Below are 18,531 nucleotides of genomic sequence, written 5' to 3' on the forward strand. Positions count from 1 at the left end.
GAATTATGGTCAGATTTGCAAGATGGAGAGCTTTGAATCAGTCTCTGTGTGTGGAGTAAAGGTGGTCCAGAGTTTATTTTTTCATTTTTTATATATTTTTTTCCCTTCTTGTTGCGCATTTAACATGCTGATAAAGACCGATTTAAGTTTCCCTGCATTAAAGTCCCCGGCTACTAGCAGCGCCGCCTCCGGGTGAGCGTTTTCTTGTTTGCTTATGGCGGAATACAGCTCATTCAATGCTGTCTTAGTGCCAGCCTCTGACTGTGGTGGTATGTATAAACAGCTATGAGAAATACAGATAAACTCTCTAGGTAGGTAGTGTAGTCTACAGTTGATCATGAGATACTCTACCTCAGGCGAGTAATACCTCGAGACTTCCTTAGATATCGTGCACCAGTTGTTATTTACAAAAATGCATACCAGACAAGGGGCGGCGTGCCCAGCCAGTCAGTGATCTCCATCCTCGACCAGGAGGTGGTGGGGTCGTGGTGTTGGAGCCACACGAGGCCAAGTATGACTTTGTGTACGGGTGCGGGTTTAAACAGCTTTTTTGCTCGCTTTGAGGACAATACAGCGCCACTGACACGGCCCGTTACCAAAACCTGTGGGCTCTCCTTCACTGTAGCCAACGTGAGTAAAACATTTAAACGTGTCAACCCTCGCAAGGCTGCAGGCCCAGACGGCATTCCCGGCCGAGTCCTCAGAGCATGCGCAGACCAGCTGGCTGATGTGTTTACAGACATATTCAATCAATCCTTATCCCAGTCTGCTGTCCCCACATGCTTCAAGAGGGCCACCATTGTTCCTGTTCCCAAGAAAGCTAAGGTAACTGAGCTAAATGACTACCGCCCTGTAGCACTCACTTCCATCATCATGAAGTGCTTTGAGAGACTAGTCAAGGACCATATCACCTCCACCCTACCTGACACCCTAGACCCACTCCAATTTGCTTACCGACCCAATAGGTCCACAGACGACGCAGTCGCCATCACACTGAACACTGCCCTAACCCATCTGGATAAGAGGAATACCTATGTAAGAATGCTGTTCATCGATTACAGCTCAGCATTTAACACTATAGTACCATCCAAACTCGTCATTAAGCTCGAGACCCTGGGTCTCCACCCCGCCCTGTGCAACTGGGTCCTGGACTTCCTGACGGGCCGCCCCCAGGTGGTGAAGGTAGGTAACAACATCTCCACCCCGCTGATCCTCAACACTGGGTCCCCACAAGGGTGCGTTCTCAGCCCTCTCCTGTACTCTCTGTTCACCCACGACTGTGTGGCCATGCACGCATCCAACTCAATCATCAAGTTTGCAGACGACACTACAGTCGTAGGCTTGATTACCAACAACGACGAGACAGCCTACAGGGAGGAGGTGAGGGCCCTCGGAGTGTGGTGTCAGGAAAATAACCTCACACTCAACATCAACAAAACAAAGGAGATGATTGTGGACTTCAGGAAACAGCAGAGGGAGCAGCCCCTATCTACATTGACAGGAAAGTAGTGGAGAGGGTGGAGAGTTTTAAGTTCCTCGGCGTTCACATCATGGACAAACTGAAATGGTCCACCCACACAGACAGCGTGGTGAAGAAGGCACAGCACCGCCTCTTCAACCTCAGGAGGCTGAAGAAATTCGGCTTGTCACCAAAAACACTCAATAACTTGTACGGATGCACAATCGAGAGCATCCTGTTGGGCTGTATCACCGCCTGGTACGGCAGCTGCTCCGCCCATAACCGGAAGGCTCTCCAGAGGGTAGTGAGGTCTGCACAACGCATCACCGGGAGCTAACTACCTGCCCTCCAGGACACCTACACCACCCAATATCACAGGAAGGCCAAAAAGATTATCATGGACAACAACCACCCGAGCCACTGCCTGTTCACCCCGCTATCATCCAGAAGGCGAGGTCAGTACAGGTGCATTAAAGCTGGAACCGAGAGACTGAAAAACAACTTCTATCTCAAGGCCATCAGACTGTTAAACAGCCATCACTAACATTGAGTGGCTGTTACGCTCTGACTCAGAACTGTCAACGAAGGAGGGAGAGTTGATGGGGGTGCCGACCATCCTGAAGGAGGTTATCCAGACGGATGGCCATCGCGGTGTGTGTCCAATGAGAGGGTGTCGTCTAGGCATGCCAAGTCAGTCTGGACCTCTTCGTGCAATCCTCTTCTGAATAAGGTGCAGAGTGCCAGCTCATTTCATCCTCTGGATGATGACACTGTACAGAAGGTGAGGGTGTACTCCGTAGTGGTCTGGCCCTCCTGCCGTAGTTGGAGTAGACGCTCACCCCCTCTCTGCCCTCCAGTGGATTATCGAATAGTCCTCTGAATAGAGCAAAGAACCTATCATAGGAACCCAGTTCCTCCTCGCCTCCTCAGACGGCCGTAGCCCACTCCAACGCCCGCCTGGTCAGCAGGGAAATAACCGTGGAAACCTTGAACCTCTTGGTTGTGGGGGCACTGGGTCGACTCATGATAGAGGATCCTCTGCCCCTTGAGGAAGATCTAGACGTTGAAGAACGTGTGGTGTTGGCGAAGTAGGTCTCCCTGTTCGCCGACCATCTGGGAGATGTCTTGGTTGGCTGCTGCTTCCATTTTGTGAGGCAGTATTTTGTAACGAAGACGCAGGGAGTCAGGAAGCAGGTGCAGTTGGTGAGTTTAATAAGAACGAACGTAGAGTGAATAAACAAACAAGCGTAGTGTCTGAACATGAACACAGAAACAATACTGCCTGATGGGTGATACAACAGAGTGCAAGATAAAGGGAGAGGAATCAGGGAAGTAATGAAGTCCAGATGTGCCTAATGATGAGGCGCAGGTGTGCGTAATGATGGGTTACTAGACCAGCGACGTTGTGTGCCGCGGAGCGGGAGTAGACGTGACCGTAACGTTAGGCTCCTTAAGAGTATTTGTATTAATTATGGATCCCCATTAGTTCTGCCAAAGCAGCAACTACTCTTCCTGGGGTCCAGCAAAATTATGGCAGTTTATACAATTTTAAAACATTACAATACATTCACAGATTTCACAACACACTGTGTGCCCTCAGGCCCCTACTCCACCACTACCACATATTTATAGTACTAAATCAGTGTGGGTGTATGCATGTTCTGTGCCAATGTTTGTGTTGCTTCACAGTCCCCGCTGTTCCATAAGGTGTTTTTTTTATCTTTAAAAAAAAATATGTAATTCTACTGCTTGCGTCAGTTACTTGATGTGGAATAGAGTTCCATGTAGTCATGGCTCTATGTAGTACTGTGTGCCTCCCATAGTCTATTCTGGACTTGTGGCTTGTGAAGAGTCCTCTTGTGGCATGTCTTGTGGGGTATGCATGGGTGTCCGAGCTGTGTGCCAGTAGTTTAGACGGACAGCTCGGTGCATTCAACATGTCAATACCTCTCATAAATAAAATTAAAATCTAATAGTACATAATTGGGCTAGTCCCTCTCCAAACGTGTAGCTCTTTTTATTCTGAGGAAGTGGATTGGTAACAGCGTCTTTAACATTGTCCTCATCATCTCCTGGTCGTGGTTGATCATTTAATAAACAATTTTTGTTAAAGAAAGCTTAAATTCCGCCGAATTTCATTGTTGCTGTTCTTGCTAGCTAATGCCATTACTTAGCTGACAGAAAACATCAGAACAGTTCTGAGGGAAAGTTGGTTAATAATTTGTAAACAATTTATCAGCCTGTGCTTCCAAAATAAAAGTACAGGTCGAACAGCAAAACATTTTGTCGCATGTGGGCTCTTTAGAGCCCTGAAAAAGTCAAAGTCAAGTAAAAGAAGTAATAAGAGAGATAGTATGCATCGTAAAAATGGACTGTATTACAATGTATTTACAAATACAAAGTGGGTAGTTACATGGTCATGCAGTGGCATAAATAGTATATAATAGAACAGCAGCGTTTGTGTGTGTGTGAGAGTTTGTGTGTAAAAGTTGGATGTGTGGGTAGTCAGTGTAAATAATCTCTAAGGAGCAGATAGTGTGTATCTATAAGCAACTGTCTGTGTATGTGTCACAGTGAGTGACACATTATAATTTCAGTTTAGAGGGGACATGATTCATCATACTCTGGGTGTTCTTCCTTCACAGATTTCAGCCAATTAAACAAGAGACACAGGTGGGTAACACATACCTATACACACAATGAAGCAAGAGTATATTATGGGCTAAATTTGTTTTTTTAAATGTATTTAACTAGGCAAGTCAATTAAGAACAAATTCTTATTTACAATGATGGCCTACCAAAAGGCCTCCTGCGGGGACAGGTGCTGGAATTACAACAACAACAAAAATTGGACAAAACACATCACGACAAGAGCGACACCACGACACTACATAAAGAGAGACAACATAGCATGGCAGCAACATGACAACAACATGGTAGCAACAGAAAACATGGTACAAACATTATTGGGATAATTATGATAACGTGTTCGTTTCTAATATTAGACTCATGGTTTCTCTTTATTGTGTGAGTCAATAATGAACTAATGATGAAGAAAGAGGGAGCATAACCTCTCCTCATTCAATGCCTATGACACACAAATACACATGTTTGTTTTACTATCATTGTGGGGACCAAACAATTGACTCCCATTCAAAATCCTATTTTCCCTTACCCTAATTCTAACCCTAATTGTAAACCTAACCCCTAAGCCTAAAATTTTATTTTTCCATATGGGGAGTAGCAAAATGTCCCAGCTTGTCAGATTTGTCTTTGTTTTACTCTCCTTGTGAGGACTTATGGTCCCCACAAGGATAGTAAAACCAAAAAACACACACACACACACAGGGACAGACACAGTATCAGCAGCTTAGAGAGAGAGCGGGAGAGATGAGAGATGAGGGCGGTGGAAGGAGGGAGGTGGTGAATAAGCTGTTGCTACCCCAATCCTTGCTGATTTTCAAAGGGGGGTGAAGGGAGCCGTTCTGGAGGGAGATGGAGCTATTGTGACTCCCAAGGAGAGAGAAAGGGGAGAGGATAGATAGAGCCTTCTCCCCTCTCGTCGTCCACCTTTTTCCAGCTCCTTTTTTTCCTTCCCTTCTCTCCTGCATTCCTCTCCTCTCTTCCACCTTTAGCTACCCTCCTTTCTGTTCGGATCCCCACTCTCATCCTCACATCCCCTCCCTTTTCTGTGCCCCAAGATGTATCATCACCCATTCAGTTTGTTTTCAAACCACCTTATTTAATTTGACGGTTATACCCTCCCCCTCACACTCTCCTGTTCATTTTTATCCTTTTCTCCTCTCTCTCTCTCCCTTCCCTCCCTCGCTCTCTCCTTTCATTCATCAGTATGACGTCTGTGGATTTTTTCATCACTTTTCTTCCACCATTGCATCATCGCTCGCTCCCTCTTTCCTGAAGGGGAGGGGGAGAGAAGAAGAGCGAGAGAGAGGGAGAGCGGGAACTGCCAGGCGATTGCCTTAAGAAGAACAGAGCGAGAGAGAGAGAGAGAGAGAGAGAGCAAGTGATGGGTAGGAGGAGGCAGAGGATTTTGTCTTGGTTTTGTCTGATCCGACACGAGCCACAGAACGTGAGTGCTTGACCGAGGACAGGCATCTCTCACTGGACGCATCATCCTCACCCTTCCACTCAGACCGTCTGTCTGCCTGCCTGGAGCTGGGGCTGGAGCTGTGGTAGCGACGGGCTATCGGAGAGGCTAGCAGGCACAGTGTCTCTGATGAGAGGAGGGGCTAAGCTGAGCCGGTGGGCTTGCTCTCTGCCTCACAGACACATTTTATTGACTTGCTAATTGCCTAAGACACTCAGAGGAGAGGATGCAGTGACTGAAGGGCGGGAAGGAACCAACTGTACAGAAGAGGGTTACAGGCAGAGGAACAGTGACTGCGTTCTGCCTATCTGGCCACCATCTCTGCTTCTCTTTACTGTGGGAATTACAACAGATGTTTGCAGCCTGCCTTTCATTGATCCGCACAACGTGCATACGTGATTCATGCATGACATTAGTGTGTCTTTGCCTCACATGCAGTCGGAAGGAGACTCTCGCCACCACATGCTTTGCAACACGTGAATGATTTCCATATGGATTTTTGTTCTCGTATTTACATTCAAACCTGTTTTTCTGTGCTGGGTCTGCTTAAGCTGTTGTTTACTGTGTTGTCTGGTTTGTCTTTACCACGATACATACCCTTTGGTGTCTGTGACGGTGCGACATTTATTTTTTTTATTTTTTTTGTCAACCAATCAAATGTAATGGGAATATGAAGATTCTGAAGCATACAATGCATATCCTTCACTGGGAGTGAAGAAATTATCTGAAGAGAAGCTTACAGGCTGAAGACTGACTTGAGGCATTTCATCTTGTGTGATTTTGTGGAGTGGGGAACTACGTAGTTCAGTCTTGTTGGAAAAATGGACCAGGCTCATTTGTTGACTCTTGCATAATTCCAGACTACCCAGTCTCAAACATCAAGATCGAGGAAAGCAATCTCAGATCCCTGGCTTCGGGCTGTAGAATTAATCTTTCATATGGAGAGAGAAAGGGGAAAAGAAAGAGAGGATTGTGAATGAACCCGTGGAGGAGACCAGTGATCAGCAAAGAGAAGGTGACAAGGGGATTACAGGAAGGATTAAAATAAAAAGTACACTCTAGACTTAAGTAACTCAGCCTTGTTAAGTATGCTCCGCTAATTCCAGGTAGCTTAAACTGATTCACTCTGTCTCACTTGTGCTGACTCTTGAGTTTTCATATCATGGGTTCAGAATCCTGAAGAAGCAAGCCAGCAAGACTCCTACCACCTCTTGACAAAGTTACCATTCACCCACATCAGACGTATCCCTACGCCAGTTAGTTTGACAGTACCGTCTGACTGTTTTCTGGTCTGGCTGTTGTCTCTCTGGTGAAGCCTCCAGCTGTGGGTTGCCATGCCTGTTCCCTCCGGGTCTGTCTGGGTCAGAGTGAGGGCTCTGCCGCTGCTCTGAGGTCGGTCTGCCTCCCTGTCTGCCAGCCTGCCGCCCCTATGAGCCAAACAGGCACCCTACCGAGGCGCACCACCTACCTCATCTCCCTCACCCTGGTCAAGGTCGAGGCAGTAGGGGGTGATGGAGGGGCCACTGGGCCCCAGCCACAGCTGGCCCTTGCCCTGGGGAGAGGAGGTGTGGGGGGCCCTGGGTATGAGGAGGATGAGGAGCTGAGCAGGACCACTGAGGATGAGGGAGGACACTCGTGTGCCGTGGGGGAGAGAGAGGGGGACACAGAAATGGAGGAAGATGAGCAGGAGGACATCAGCTTTGGGGGGCCTGTTCAGGAGAGGGGGAAGCCTGAGATGAGGGAGAAAGAGAGTCGTGGGCCAGGCTCCTCGAAAGATATCACATTGGGGATTCAGAGCAAGGAGTCTCCCCTCTTACCGAAGAACGTGAAAGACCAAGTGAAGGGGCTTGCAGGGGTGTCAGGTGTCCCCGCAGAGGCAGGGCTGAGGAGAGAGGGAATCCGTCCTAAAACAGAACTCTACAGGGAGCCACCCATGCTGTTTCCAAGGGGCGAGGAGGGGATGGGCGACCCAAGCAGCACCCTCTGCCGGGGCAGCGTGCCCATCACTGTCCCGCCCAGGTTTACCCATCGACCCGAGGTCCTGATGAGGTCACATGCCGGGGGCGGGGCTGTAAGCCGGCGGGAGTTGAGGGAAGCCGATCAGAGTATGCCTCCATCTGCCAAGAGTCTGGACCGCAAAGACAACCGTATAGGGGATCGGTCACCTATGACAGGTGCTGCGGCCGCCCTAGGGCCTTACCGAGCATCCTGGGCAGACAGTGACGGCAGGACCACCCTCCTTCACCAGGGGGTCCCAGTGGGGGGAGGGTTTACAGGCGTGGTGACCAGGGAAAGCCCCCAAGGGGACAGGCTGAAGACAGGCTCCACCTCCCTGCCAGCTCAACCCACCACCCAGGTGTCCAAGCCGGCAAGGAAGGGCAAGAGCCGTACCCTGGACAACAGTGACCTGCACTCTCTCTCTGAGGACCTGAAGAAGGGGAAGGATGGCAAGGGCCAGGGTCAGGGGGGAACCACCCAGCGCACCCGCGACCGCAAGATGCTCAAGTTCATCAGTGGGATCTTCACAAAGAGTACGCCTGCGCCTCCCAGCTCCAACACAACGCCCCCTATTTACACACCCGTACAGAGGGGTTCTAGTGAGGAGGAAGGTAAGATATCGCCCACATCCACCTCCCCATAGTTCACCCCAACCAGGTCTAGCTGCATTTCCCATTTCATTTCAGATTTTTCACTAGTGGATGCAGCAGGCTACCATCTTACTCCGATGGTTTATGCAATTTTTTGCCTGTAACATTGGTTAATATAAGATTTAAACCCCATACCCTTCTCCCAACAAGAGTGATGTCGATTGCATTGCTATTCCACAGTACAGTATATAGCCTTGGGCTACCCTGCTGAAAAAAACAGCATAGTCCTGCATAGGCTGGTGACCAACCTTCTTTGTGTTTTGCTGGTGACCAACCTTCTTTGTGTTTTGCTGGTGACCAACCTTGGTTGTGTTTTTGCTGGTGACCAACCTTTGTTGTGTTTTTAGAAAAGTTTAGAAAAATTTGTTTTTTGTGTAGAAAAATCTAAATTAATTAATCAATGTAATGCAAAAACATAGATATTGAAACAAACAATTGAAAAAAATCTAACCGCAATAGAGCATGATGGGCGTGGTTTTGCAGACCAGTTTGACCAACTAGACCATGCTGGACCAGCATACACTCTAAAAAACTGGTTCTTGAGGTGTTCTTTGTCAGGGGTGAGAGTGATATTGTACATCTTTATTACCAAGAACATACAGTAATTAACATGTCCATCTTGTTGCTGTAACGTAGACACGGAGTCAGGAAGCAGGTGCAGTTAGTGAGTTTAATGGACATGGAACGATACAAAACAAGAGAAGCGTCTCACATGGAAACACAAACAATACTACCTCATGACTGACAAAACAGTGTGCTAGATAAATGGAAAGTAATGAAGTCCAGGTGTGACAGATGATAGGGCGCAGGTGTGCGTAAAGATGGGTTGCCAGGACCGGTGATTAGTAGACCGGTGACGTCGAGCGCCAGAGCAGGAAAGCGGCAGTAGACGTAACAGAACCCCCGCAGGACGACACTGGCCAGGGGGACGGCCCCGAGGGTGAGGAGCCGGCCGGTCCGGACGGCGAAGGTGGAAATCTTGGATGATGTTGGGATCTAGAATGTCATCCAACGGAACCCGACACTGCTCCTTTGGAACGTACCCCTCTGTCCACCAGGTACTGGAGCCGACCCCCACGACATCGGGACTCCAGGAGGGATCTGACTGCATAGGCGGGGCTCCCCTCGATGTCCAAGGGAGGCGGAGGGGTGTCGTGGGGGACTGCATCAGCCAGAGGACCAGGAACCACAGGCCTGAGGAGGGAAACATGAAAAGATGGTGAGATTCAGTAGTGAGTGGGGAGTTGTCATCTGTAAATTACCTCATTGACCATCCAGAGGACCTTGAACGGCCCCACAAACCAAGGACTCAGCTTCTTACAGGGCAGGCGGAGCGGAAGGTTCCTGTTGGAGAGCCCGACGCGATCACCAGGGAGACGCCTCTCTGCGGTGGCAATCCGCCTGCTCTTTCTGACAGTGGAAGGTGTGCTGGAGTCTCATATGGGAATCGTTCCATACCCCTTCTGCGCGCCTGAACCACTCATCCACCGCAGGAGCTTCGGTCTGGCTCGGAGTCCACGGAGCCAGGGCTGGCTGGTAACCCAGAACACACTGGAAAGAGGTCAGCCTGGTGGAGGAGTGTCGCAATGAATTCTGGGCGTATTCAGCCCAGGGAAGGAATCAGGGCCACTCCCCCTACCGGTCCTGATAATGGCTCCTCAGGAATCTCCCCAGCTTCTGGTTCATCCTCTCCACCTGCCCGTTAGATGAGGCCGGTAACCGGAAGTGAGGCTAACCGTGAGCCCCAGCATCTCGATGAAGGCCTTCCATACACGTGATGTGAATAGGGGGCCACAATCGGAGATGATATCCTCTGGAAGGCCACAGTGCTGGAAGACCTGCTGGAACACTGCCTCAGCGACCTGGATAGTGGTAGGGAGACCAGAGAGAGGGATGAAATGGCATGATTTAGATAATCTGTCCACTATCACAAAAATGGTGGTAAAACCATCAGAAGAGGGGAGATCAGTGACAAAATCAATGGACAGATAAGACCAGAGATGCTGAGGCACGGGACAGGGAATTAGTTTCCCTGCTGGAGAGTTCCGAAGGGGATTTGGATTGGGCACATACGGAACAGGAGTTGACATAACAAGTGACGTCCTGCGCCAAGGTGGGCCATCAGTACTTTCCAGAGATGGACTGAATGGTGCAGGTGATACCTGGATGTCCAGTGATGACCGCTGTGTGTGCCCAGGTCAACAGCCAATCCCTTTTCCCCGTGGGAACGTAGGTGTGCTCAGGAAGACAGGTAGCAGGTGTGGGTTCCCTCTCCAAGGACTTGCGAATGTCTACGTCCCAGAGCACGGGGGCTACAACTCGAGAGGGCAGAGTTATGGGTGCACTCAAGACAGGAACATCTCCCAAATCGTAGAGACAGGACAGGGCATCGGCTTTGATGTTTTTTTTTACCTGGGTGATATGTCAGCATGAAATCGAATCTGGTGAAGAAAAGGCCCACCTGTCTTGGCTCGGGTTCCAAGTCGCCTCACTGTCCGTATGTACTCCAGGTTCCGATGGTTGGTGAGGATGAGAAATGGGTCCTGGGCTCCCTCCAACCACTGTCTCCACACCTCTAATGCAAACTTCACTGCCAGGAACTCCCAATCGCCAACATCATAGTTCCTCTCTGCAGGAGACAGCTTTTTAGAGTAATATGCACATGGATACTATTTATGTGGATTGCTTTGACGTTGGGACTGGACAGCCCCCAAACCTATAGTACCAGTCAAAAGTTTGGGGACACCTACTCATTCAAGGGTTTTTCTTTATTTTTTACTATTTTCTACATTGTTGAATAATAGTGAAGACATTACAACTATGAAATAACCCATATGGAATCATGTAGTAAGCAAAAAAGTGTTAAACAAATCCAAATATAAATGTTTTGATTCTTCAAAGTAGCCACCCTTTGCCTTGATGACAGCTTTGCACAATCTTGGCATTCTCAACCAGCTTCATGAGGAATGCTTTTCCAACAGTCTTGAAAGAGTTTCCACATATGCTGAGCATATGCTGATTTTCCTTCATTCTGCGGTCCAACTCATCCTAAATCATCTTAATTGGGTTGAGGTCAGGTGATTGTGGAGGCCAGGTCATCTGAGGCAGCACCATCACTCTCCTTCTTGGTCAAATAGCCCTTACACAGCCTGGAGGTGTGTTAGGTCATTGTCCTGTTGAAAAACAAATGATAGTCCCACTAAGCGCAAACCAGATGTGATGGCATATCGCTGCAGAATGCTGTGGTAGCCATGCTGGTTAACCTCCCTTGGCGAGGTGGGACGCTTGCGTCCCACCTAGTCAACAGCCAGTGGAATTGCGTGGCGCGAAATACAAATACCTAAAAAATGCTATAACTTCAATCTCTCAAACATATGACTATTTTACACCATTTTAAAGACAAGACTCTCGTCAATCTAACCACATTGTCCGATTTCAAAAAGGCTTTACAGCGAAAGCAAAACATTAGATTATGTCAGGAGAGTACCCTGCCAAAAATAATCACACAGCCATTTTCAAAGCAAGCATATGTCACAAAAACCAAAACCACAGATAAATGCAGCACTAACCTTTGATGATCTTCATCAGATGACACTCCTAGGACATTATGTTATACAATACATGCATGATTGAACAAAACATGCATGTATTGTATAACATAAAGTTCATATTTATATCAAAAACCAGCTTTTTACATTAGCATGTGATGTTCAGAACTAGCATACCCACCGCAAACTTCCGGTGAATTTACTAAATTACTCATGATTAACGTTCACCAAATACATAAATTATTTTAAGAATTATAGATACAGAACTCCTTTATGCAATCGCGGTGTCAGATTTTAAAATAGCTTTTTGGCGAAAGCACATTTTGCAATATTCTGAGTACATAGCCCGGCCATCACGGCTAGCTATTTTGACACCCGCCAAGTTTGGCCCTCACCAAACTCAGAATTAGTATTAGAAAAATTGTATTACCTTTGCTGTTCTTCGTCAGAATGCACTCCCAGGACTTGTACTTCAACAACAAATGTTGTTTTTGTTCCAAATAATCCATAGTTATATCCAAATACCCGTTGTTTGTGCGTTCAGGTCACTATCCGAAGGGTGACGCGCGAGCGTATTTCGTGACAAAAAATGTCAAAATATTCCATTAGAGTACTTCGAAGCATCTCAAACGCTGTTTAAAATCAATTTTTATGCAATTTTTCTCGTAAAATAGCGATAATATTCCAACCGGGCGACGTTGTGTTCATTCAAAGGCTGAAATATATATTTTTTTTAATTCTCATGAACGCACATCTCCAGTGTCACTGTTCCCAGGCTGACCACTCACAAATTCTCCTGCTGTTCTTCGCCCAGAGACAGCAGACACCCCATTACACTTTCTGGCGCCTTCTGGGAGCCAATGGAAGCCTTAGAAAATGTCACGTTACAGCAGAGATGCTGTATTTTCGATAGAGATGCAACTGAAGGACAACAAATTGTCAGACAGGGCACTTCCTGTATGGAATCTTCTCAGGTTTTGGCCTGCCATATGAGTTCTGTTATACTCACAGACACCATTCAAACAGTTTTAGAAACTTTAGAGTGTTTTCTATCCAAATCTACTAAGTATATGCATATTTTCATTTCTGGGCAAGAGTAGTAACCAGTTTAAATCGGGTAAGTTTTTTATCCGGCCGTGCAAATACTGCCCCCTAGCCCCAACAGGTTAACCTCTCTGGGCTAGGCGGGACGAATTCGTCCCACCTACGCAACAGCCAGTTGAATCCCGTGGCGCGATTTTCAAATACCTTAGAAATGCTATTACTTCAATTTCTCAATCATATGACTATTTTACAGCATTTTGAAGACAAGACTCTCGTAAATCTAACCACACTGTCCGATTTCAAAAAGGCTTTACAACAAAAGCAAAACATTAGATTATGTCAGCAGAGTACCCAGCCAGAAATAATCAGACACCCATTTTTCAAGCTAGCATATAATGTCACATAAACCCAGAAGACAGCTAAATGCAGCACTAACCTTTGATGATCTTCATCAGATGACAATCCTAGGACATTATGTTATACAATACATGCATGTTTTGTTCAATCAAGTTCATATTTATATCAAAAAACAGCTTTTTACATTAGCATGTGACGTTCAGAACTAGCATACCCCCCGCAAACTTCCGGGGAATTTACTAACAATTTACTAAATTACTCACGATAAACGTTCACAAAAAACATAATTATTTTAAGAATTATAGATACAGAACTCCTTTGTGCAATCGAGGTGTCCGATTTTAAAATAGCTTTTCGGTGAAAGCACATTTTGCAATATTCTCAGTAGATAGCCCAGCCATCACGGCTAGCCATTTAGACACCGACCAAGTTTAGCCCTGACCAAAGTCAGATTTACTATTACAAAAGTTTGATTACCTTTGTTGTCTTCGTCAGAATGCACTCCCAGGACTGCTACTTCAATAACAAATGTTGGTTTGGTCCAAAATAATCCATCGTTATATCCAAATAGCGGCGTTTTGTTCGTGCGTTCCAGACACTATCCGAAATGGTAAATCAGGGTTACGAGCATGGCGCAATTCGTGACAAAAAAATTCTAAATATTCCATTACCGTACTTCGAAGCATGTCAACCGCTGTTTAAAATCCATTTTTATGCCATTTTTCTCGTAAAAAAGCGATAATATTCCGACCGGGAATCTCCGTTTAGGTAAACAGAGGAAAGAAAACAAAGCTTTCGGTCGACGCGGGCACGAGCCTGAGTCTCACAGTACTGTAACCAGCCACTACCCAAACGCGCTACTTTTTTTCAGCCAGAGCCTGCAAAGCCACGATTCAGCTTTTTGCCGCCTTCTGAGAGCCTATGGCAGCCGTAGGAAGTGTCACGTAACAGCAGAGATCCTTTGTAATGGATAGAGATGACAAAGAAGGCCAAGAAATGGTCAGACAGGGTACTTCCTGTACAGAATCTTCTCAGGTTTTGACCTGCCATTTGAGTTCTGTTATACTCACAGACACCATTCAAACAGTTTTAGAAACTTTGGAGTGTTTTCTATCCAAAGCCAATAATTATATGCATATTCTAGTTACTGGGCAGGAGTAGTAACCAGATTAAATCGGGTACGTTTTTTATCCAGCCGTGTCAATACTGCCCCCTAGCCCTAACAGGTTTACACTTTTTTTGGTTCCTACATGATTCCATTTGTGTTATTTCATAGTTTTGGTGTCCTAGATGTGTCACTACAGACCCTGGTTCAATTCCAGGCTGTATCACAACCGGCCATGATTGGTAGTCCCATAGGGTAGCGTATAAGCGTTGTTAGGGTTTGGCCTGGGGTAGGCCGTCATTGTAAATAAGAATTTGTTCTTAACTGACTTGCCTATTTAAATAAAGGTTCAATAAAAATACATTTAAAAAATGTGTTATTTCATATTTTTGTTGTCTTCGCTATTATTCTACACTGTTAAAAATATAGAAAAACCTTTTGAATGAGTAGCTGTGTCCAAACTTTTGACTGGTACCGTACTGAAGAATCTACCTCCACCACGAAGGGCAGAGTAGGATCTGGATGTTAGAGCAATGGGGTGGAGGTGAAACGTCCCTTCAGTAGGCGGAAGGCTTCGTCAGCTGCAGGATTCCACCCCAACTTCCCGGGGACTACCCTTGAGGAGAGAAGTGAGAGGAGAGGCAATCGAGCTAAAGTTCTTAATGAATCGGCGGTAGAAGTTAGCAAATCCCCAAAAATGTTTATGGTAGTTGGGACTGGCCATGACCTGACAGCATGCACCTTCTTCTCATCCATCATGACTCTTTGTGGGCTGATCTGGTAACCCAAAATGGAGACATCCTCCTGATGGAATTGGCACTTCTCTACTTTGACATACTTTTGGACAGGAGGCATTCCAGGACTACTCGGATGTTAGCGATGTGATCTCCCAAGGTAGCCGAGTAGACCAGGATGTCATCGATATACACGACCACCTGGCGTCCAAGCATGCCTCTCATGGACGAATGCCTGGAACACTGAAGGAGAATTGGCTAGTCCAAAAGGCATCACCAAGTACTTGTAGTGACCAGACATTGCGCTGAAGGACGTCTTCCATTCATCCCCTTCCTGGATGTGGATGAAATTGTAGTCACTCCGCAGGTCCAACTTGATTAAAAAAACAGGCCCCGCGGAGTTGTTTGATCATGGCCGGCACCAACGGGAGAGGGTACCTGTACTTCGTGGTGATGGAATTCAGATTTCTGTAATCGATGCACGGGCGCAACCCTCGTCCGAAGAAGAAGCCTGCAGACGCAGGGGAGACTGACGTGCGAATGAAACCCTGCTGGAGCACCTCCTGGATGTACTCCTCCATAGCCTTGGAGGAGTACAACAATTTCTGCAGCATTGAAGGTCCCCAAGAACACAGTGGAACCACCAAGACTCTTCCTAGAGTTGGCTGCCCTGCCAAACTGAGCAATCGGGGGAGAAGGGCCTTCGTCGGGGTGGTGACCAAGAACCCAGTTGGTCACTCTGAAAGGGCTCCAGAGTTGTAACAAAATGTGGAAAAAGTCAAGGGGTCTGAATACTTTCAGAATGCACTGTATAGCCACACTCTAAAATCACAGTACGGTTAGGGCACAGTGTTGTTCCCTGGGGTACAAAAGGGCCAAAGGTACCTTCAGTGATATACATAGGAACTCACATGGTACTGGTCGGTTCCTTTTAGGGTGTGTGGATAATCTAGTATAATTGCGAATATTTTTAATGGAAGGTACAATCAGAACATCACTGTGAAATGTGGGTGGGGTTGGGGCAATGTACTGGTGGGGGTCATAAGCATATTTGGGTACATGGTGTAATTAGGGCTGACCCTAATTAGTCGACTGGTCGATTGTTTGGTCGTTAGGCTGTTGGTCGACCAAGATCGTTTTAGTCAAGCAGTAACAAAAATGTATTTGCACCCATCTCAGTGAACTAATCCATTGTGGAGGCCTAGACTAAAAGCTAATGTATGCTTGATCCGAAATTGTGGTCAGAGGCTACATATGGAGGGTGTGAAGCAATTGCGGAGCCTCCAGATGCATGCAGAGGCCAAATCGAGCTCTGTATCGCATCGCCATGCGCCTTCCAAATTTTGTAACAATGTGGAGGGCTCTTTATAGCTCTGCATTGACATGATTGGTTGACGGTAGGTGGGGATGTTCCGCCCCCAAACTCACTTCCTTGGCAACAGCTCTGCACTGTTCCACGAAGTGCAAGAAGTAGGAATGCCCTGACTTCCGCTGAGGCCAATGCAGACTTAGGAATGACCATGTGCCCAGATACACAATGCACTTCCCTCTCCAGAATGCGCGCCAATTGTGCACCTTCATTGTTTCATAATTTCATTGTGTGAATTGTTTGCGTTTGATTGTTAGGGTATATCAATTCTCCATTACATATTTCATCAGTAGTATATTTACCGTTTATTCCAATAATTTCGAAGGTAATTTATTTTAATGAATTCAATAATATTATTCCAGTCATCCCGTTCTCATTGTCAGAGTGGACACATTGTTTGCAGAGTGCACAACCTATGCTACACTTGTGAGAAACAAGTTTTGGTTTAGTTCATTCCATTTACGAGTTTTGTCAATTTAGTCATTGTCTTTTGTTTTGAGCGCTCCTGTCAGTGTTGAGGAAGGACGCGCATAAAAGTAGGCCTATAGGCTACCTGGCCTGCGCTCAAATGTAGGCATATAAATGTGCCCATTTGGGGATCTGATAGTATTTCTGATTGACTTAACGCACCACTACTAATGACCTGTGTAGCTTCTCGAAGTAATGTTTTCTTCACATCAAACTGCAAGCAAACAAAGTCTGTTTTTACATCCATTGAGAATTACAATAGTTCCTCAATGTATTCAGAAAAATCTTTACAGCTCTCTCCCTTTCGATAACCACTCTGCGTGAAAGGGGGAAATGTTATGCTCTGATCCAGTGGAAACAAAATAGGCCTACCTGATTACTTCTTATCATCAGTGCTTGACTTGGACTGAAATAGATTCCCGTACTCATTTTGGGTGCTGGTACTGTTTTATATTTAGGTGCAGGAGCTCCACAATACTTTCGAGCTAATATTCTATAAGAGGAACAGGAGCTAAAGCAGTAGAACATTTGAGGTGTCGGTACTCAACTCCGGTGAGCTCCTGCCCAAATCAAGTACTGCTTCTTATTCCTTGCGCAAATAGCCTACAGCTGTGTCTGTCCCGAGCTCACTGGCATGGGAAACTCTGAGGTCCCAGAATATTTTATACAATGTTGCAAGTTCGCTAGAACAAGCTTTGGGCTGGACCCAACTTAATAGATACAATGTTTCAAGTTTGTTGCAGACAGGCCATGTGTAGCCAATGTGATTTATAGGATATTTAGGATATTTTCTACCTGCAGGCTGCAAAGTTTTTATTTGTTGGCTTTATGTACACTATTTTTACATAGTTGGCAATGGCAACAGAAGTTACTTTTTAGGTTTGTATCATTTTCATTTAGAATTGGATAGAATTTAGAATGATTTTGAGATATGACGACATAATTATAAATTAAATTAAACTGTTTCACAAATGTGCATATGAAAACCATAACTGGCATGCAGATTGGTTGAAATGGTAAGATGAATTGGCATTCCACATGAGAAAGGTTGCTGACTCCTCATGTAGCCTATTACCGGCAACTTCAGAAGAATAATGGCAGAATATGGGGGAGCGGGTGGAGAATAGTTGGGTCAGGTTAACGTTTTTCTTCTTCTAGTTATCTAGATCTCTGGCGCCCTCTTGAGGCATTTGTTTATTAATCAAACCATAAGCTTAAAGCATCAGACAAGCTCAATGCATATAGTTGACTTTATTAAAACACATAGGGTATGTCTATATATGGAAAAATACACATTTAAGAATGTTGACCAATCGGAGTACATCCCGTAGACGTGCAACTAAGGAAGTTAGAACTAAAGGCGAAGTTGGAGCAACAACAATTAGAGATTTGAACAACAGAAATGAGTTAGAGCACAGGGAAAGACAAGATGAGCGTACAGACAAACAACAAGAACAAGAGCTTGCAGCCAAACAACAAGAATGAGAATGTGCAACCACTAGAACAAGAAGAAAGTTACTAAGGATATTGCAGGAGTTTCCCCTTGATATCAGACATGTCTGTGGTAAGGACAACTTGGTTGCTGATTGTCTTTCAAGGATGGGCAGTTAGTAAGGTTTGTGTTTTGTGTTTAGGCAGTGTGTTGCCCTGGCTCACTATTTATTTTGACTGCACGTTTTGCCGTTTTTGAG

General features: G+C 46.1%; 1 protein-coding gene across 4 annotated transcripts in view; it reads left to right on the forward strand.

Annotated features, from left to right (window-relative positions):
- The window catches only part of LOC106565449 (arf-GAP with GTPase, ANK repeat and PH domain-containing protein 1), a 75,149-nt gene that overhangs the window by 20,743 nt on the left and 35,875 nt on the right, over window positions 1-18,531 (forward strand). For 2 of the 4 annotated variants that reach the window (XM_014132597.3, XM_014132598.3), the window contains exon 1: window positions 4,844-8,176. The exons of the other annotated variants lie outside the window; for them this stretch is intronic. In XM_014132597.3, the coding sequence (XP_013988072.1) occupies window positions 6,997-8,176 (1,180 nt within the window). In that variant the 5' untranslated portion in view covers window positions 4,844-6,996. Of the gene's footprint in view, window positions 1-4,843; window positions 8,177-18,531 lie in introns of those variants that run through there. 4 annotated transcript variants of the gene reach the window in all.

Source organism: Salmo salar, chromosome 12 (assembly GCF_965601325.2).
Source record: "Salmo salar chromosome 12, fSalSal1, whole genome shotgun sequence".
Classification (NCBI taxonomy): Eukaryota; Metazoa; Chordata; class Actinopteri; order Salmoniformes; family Salmonidae; genus Salmo; species Salmo salar.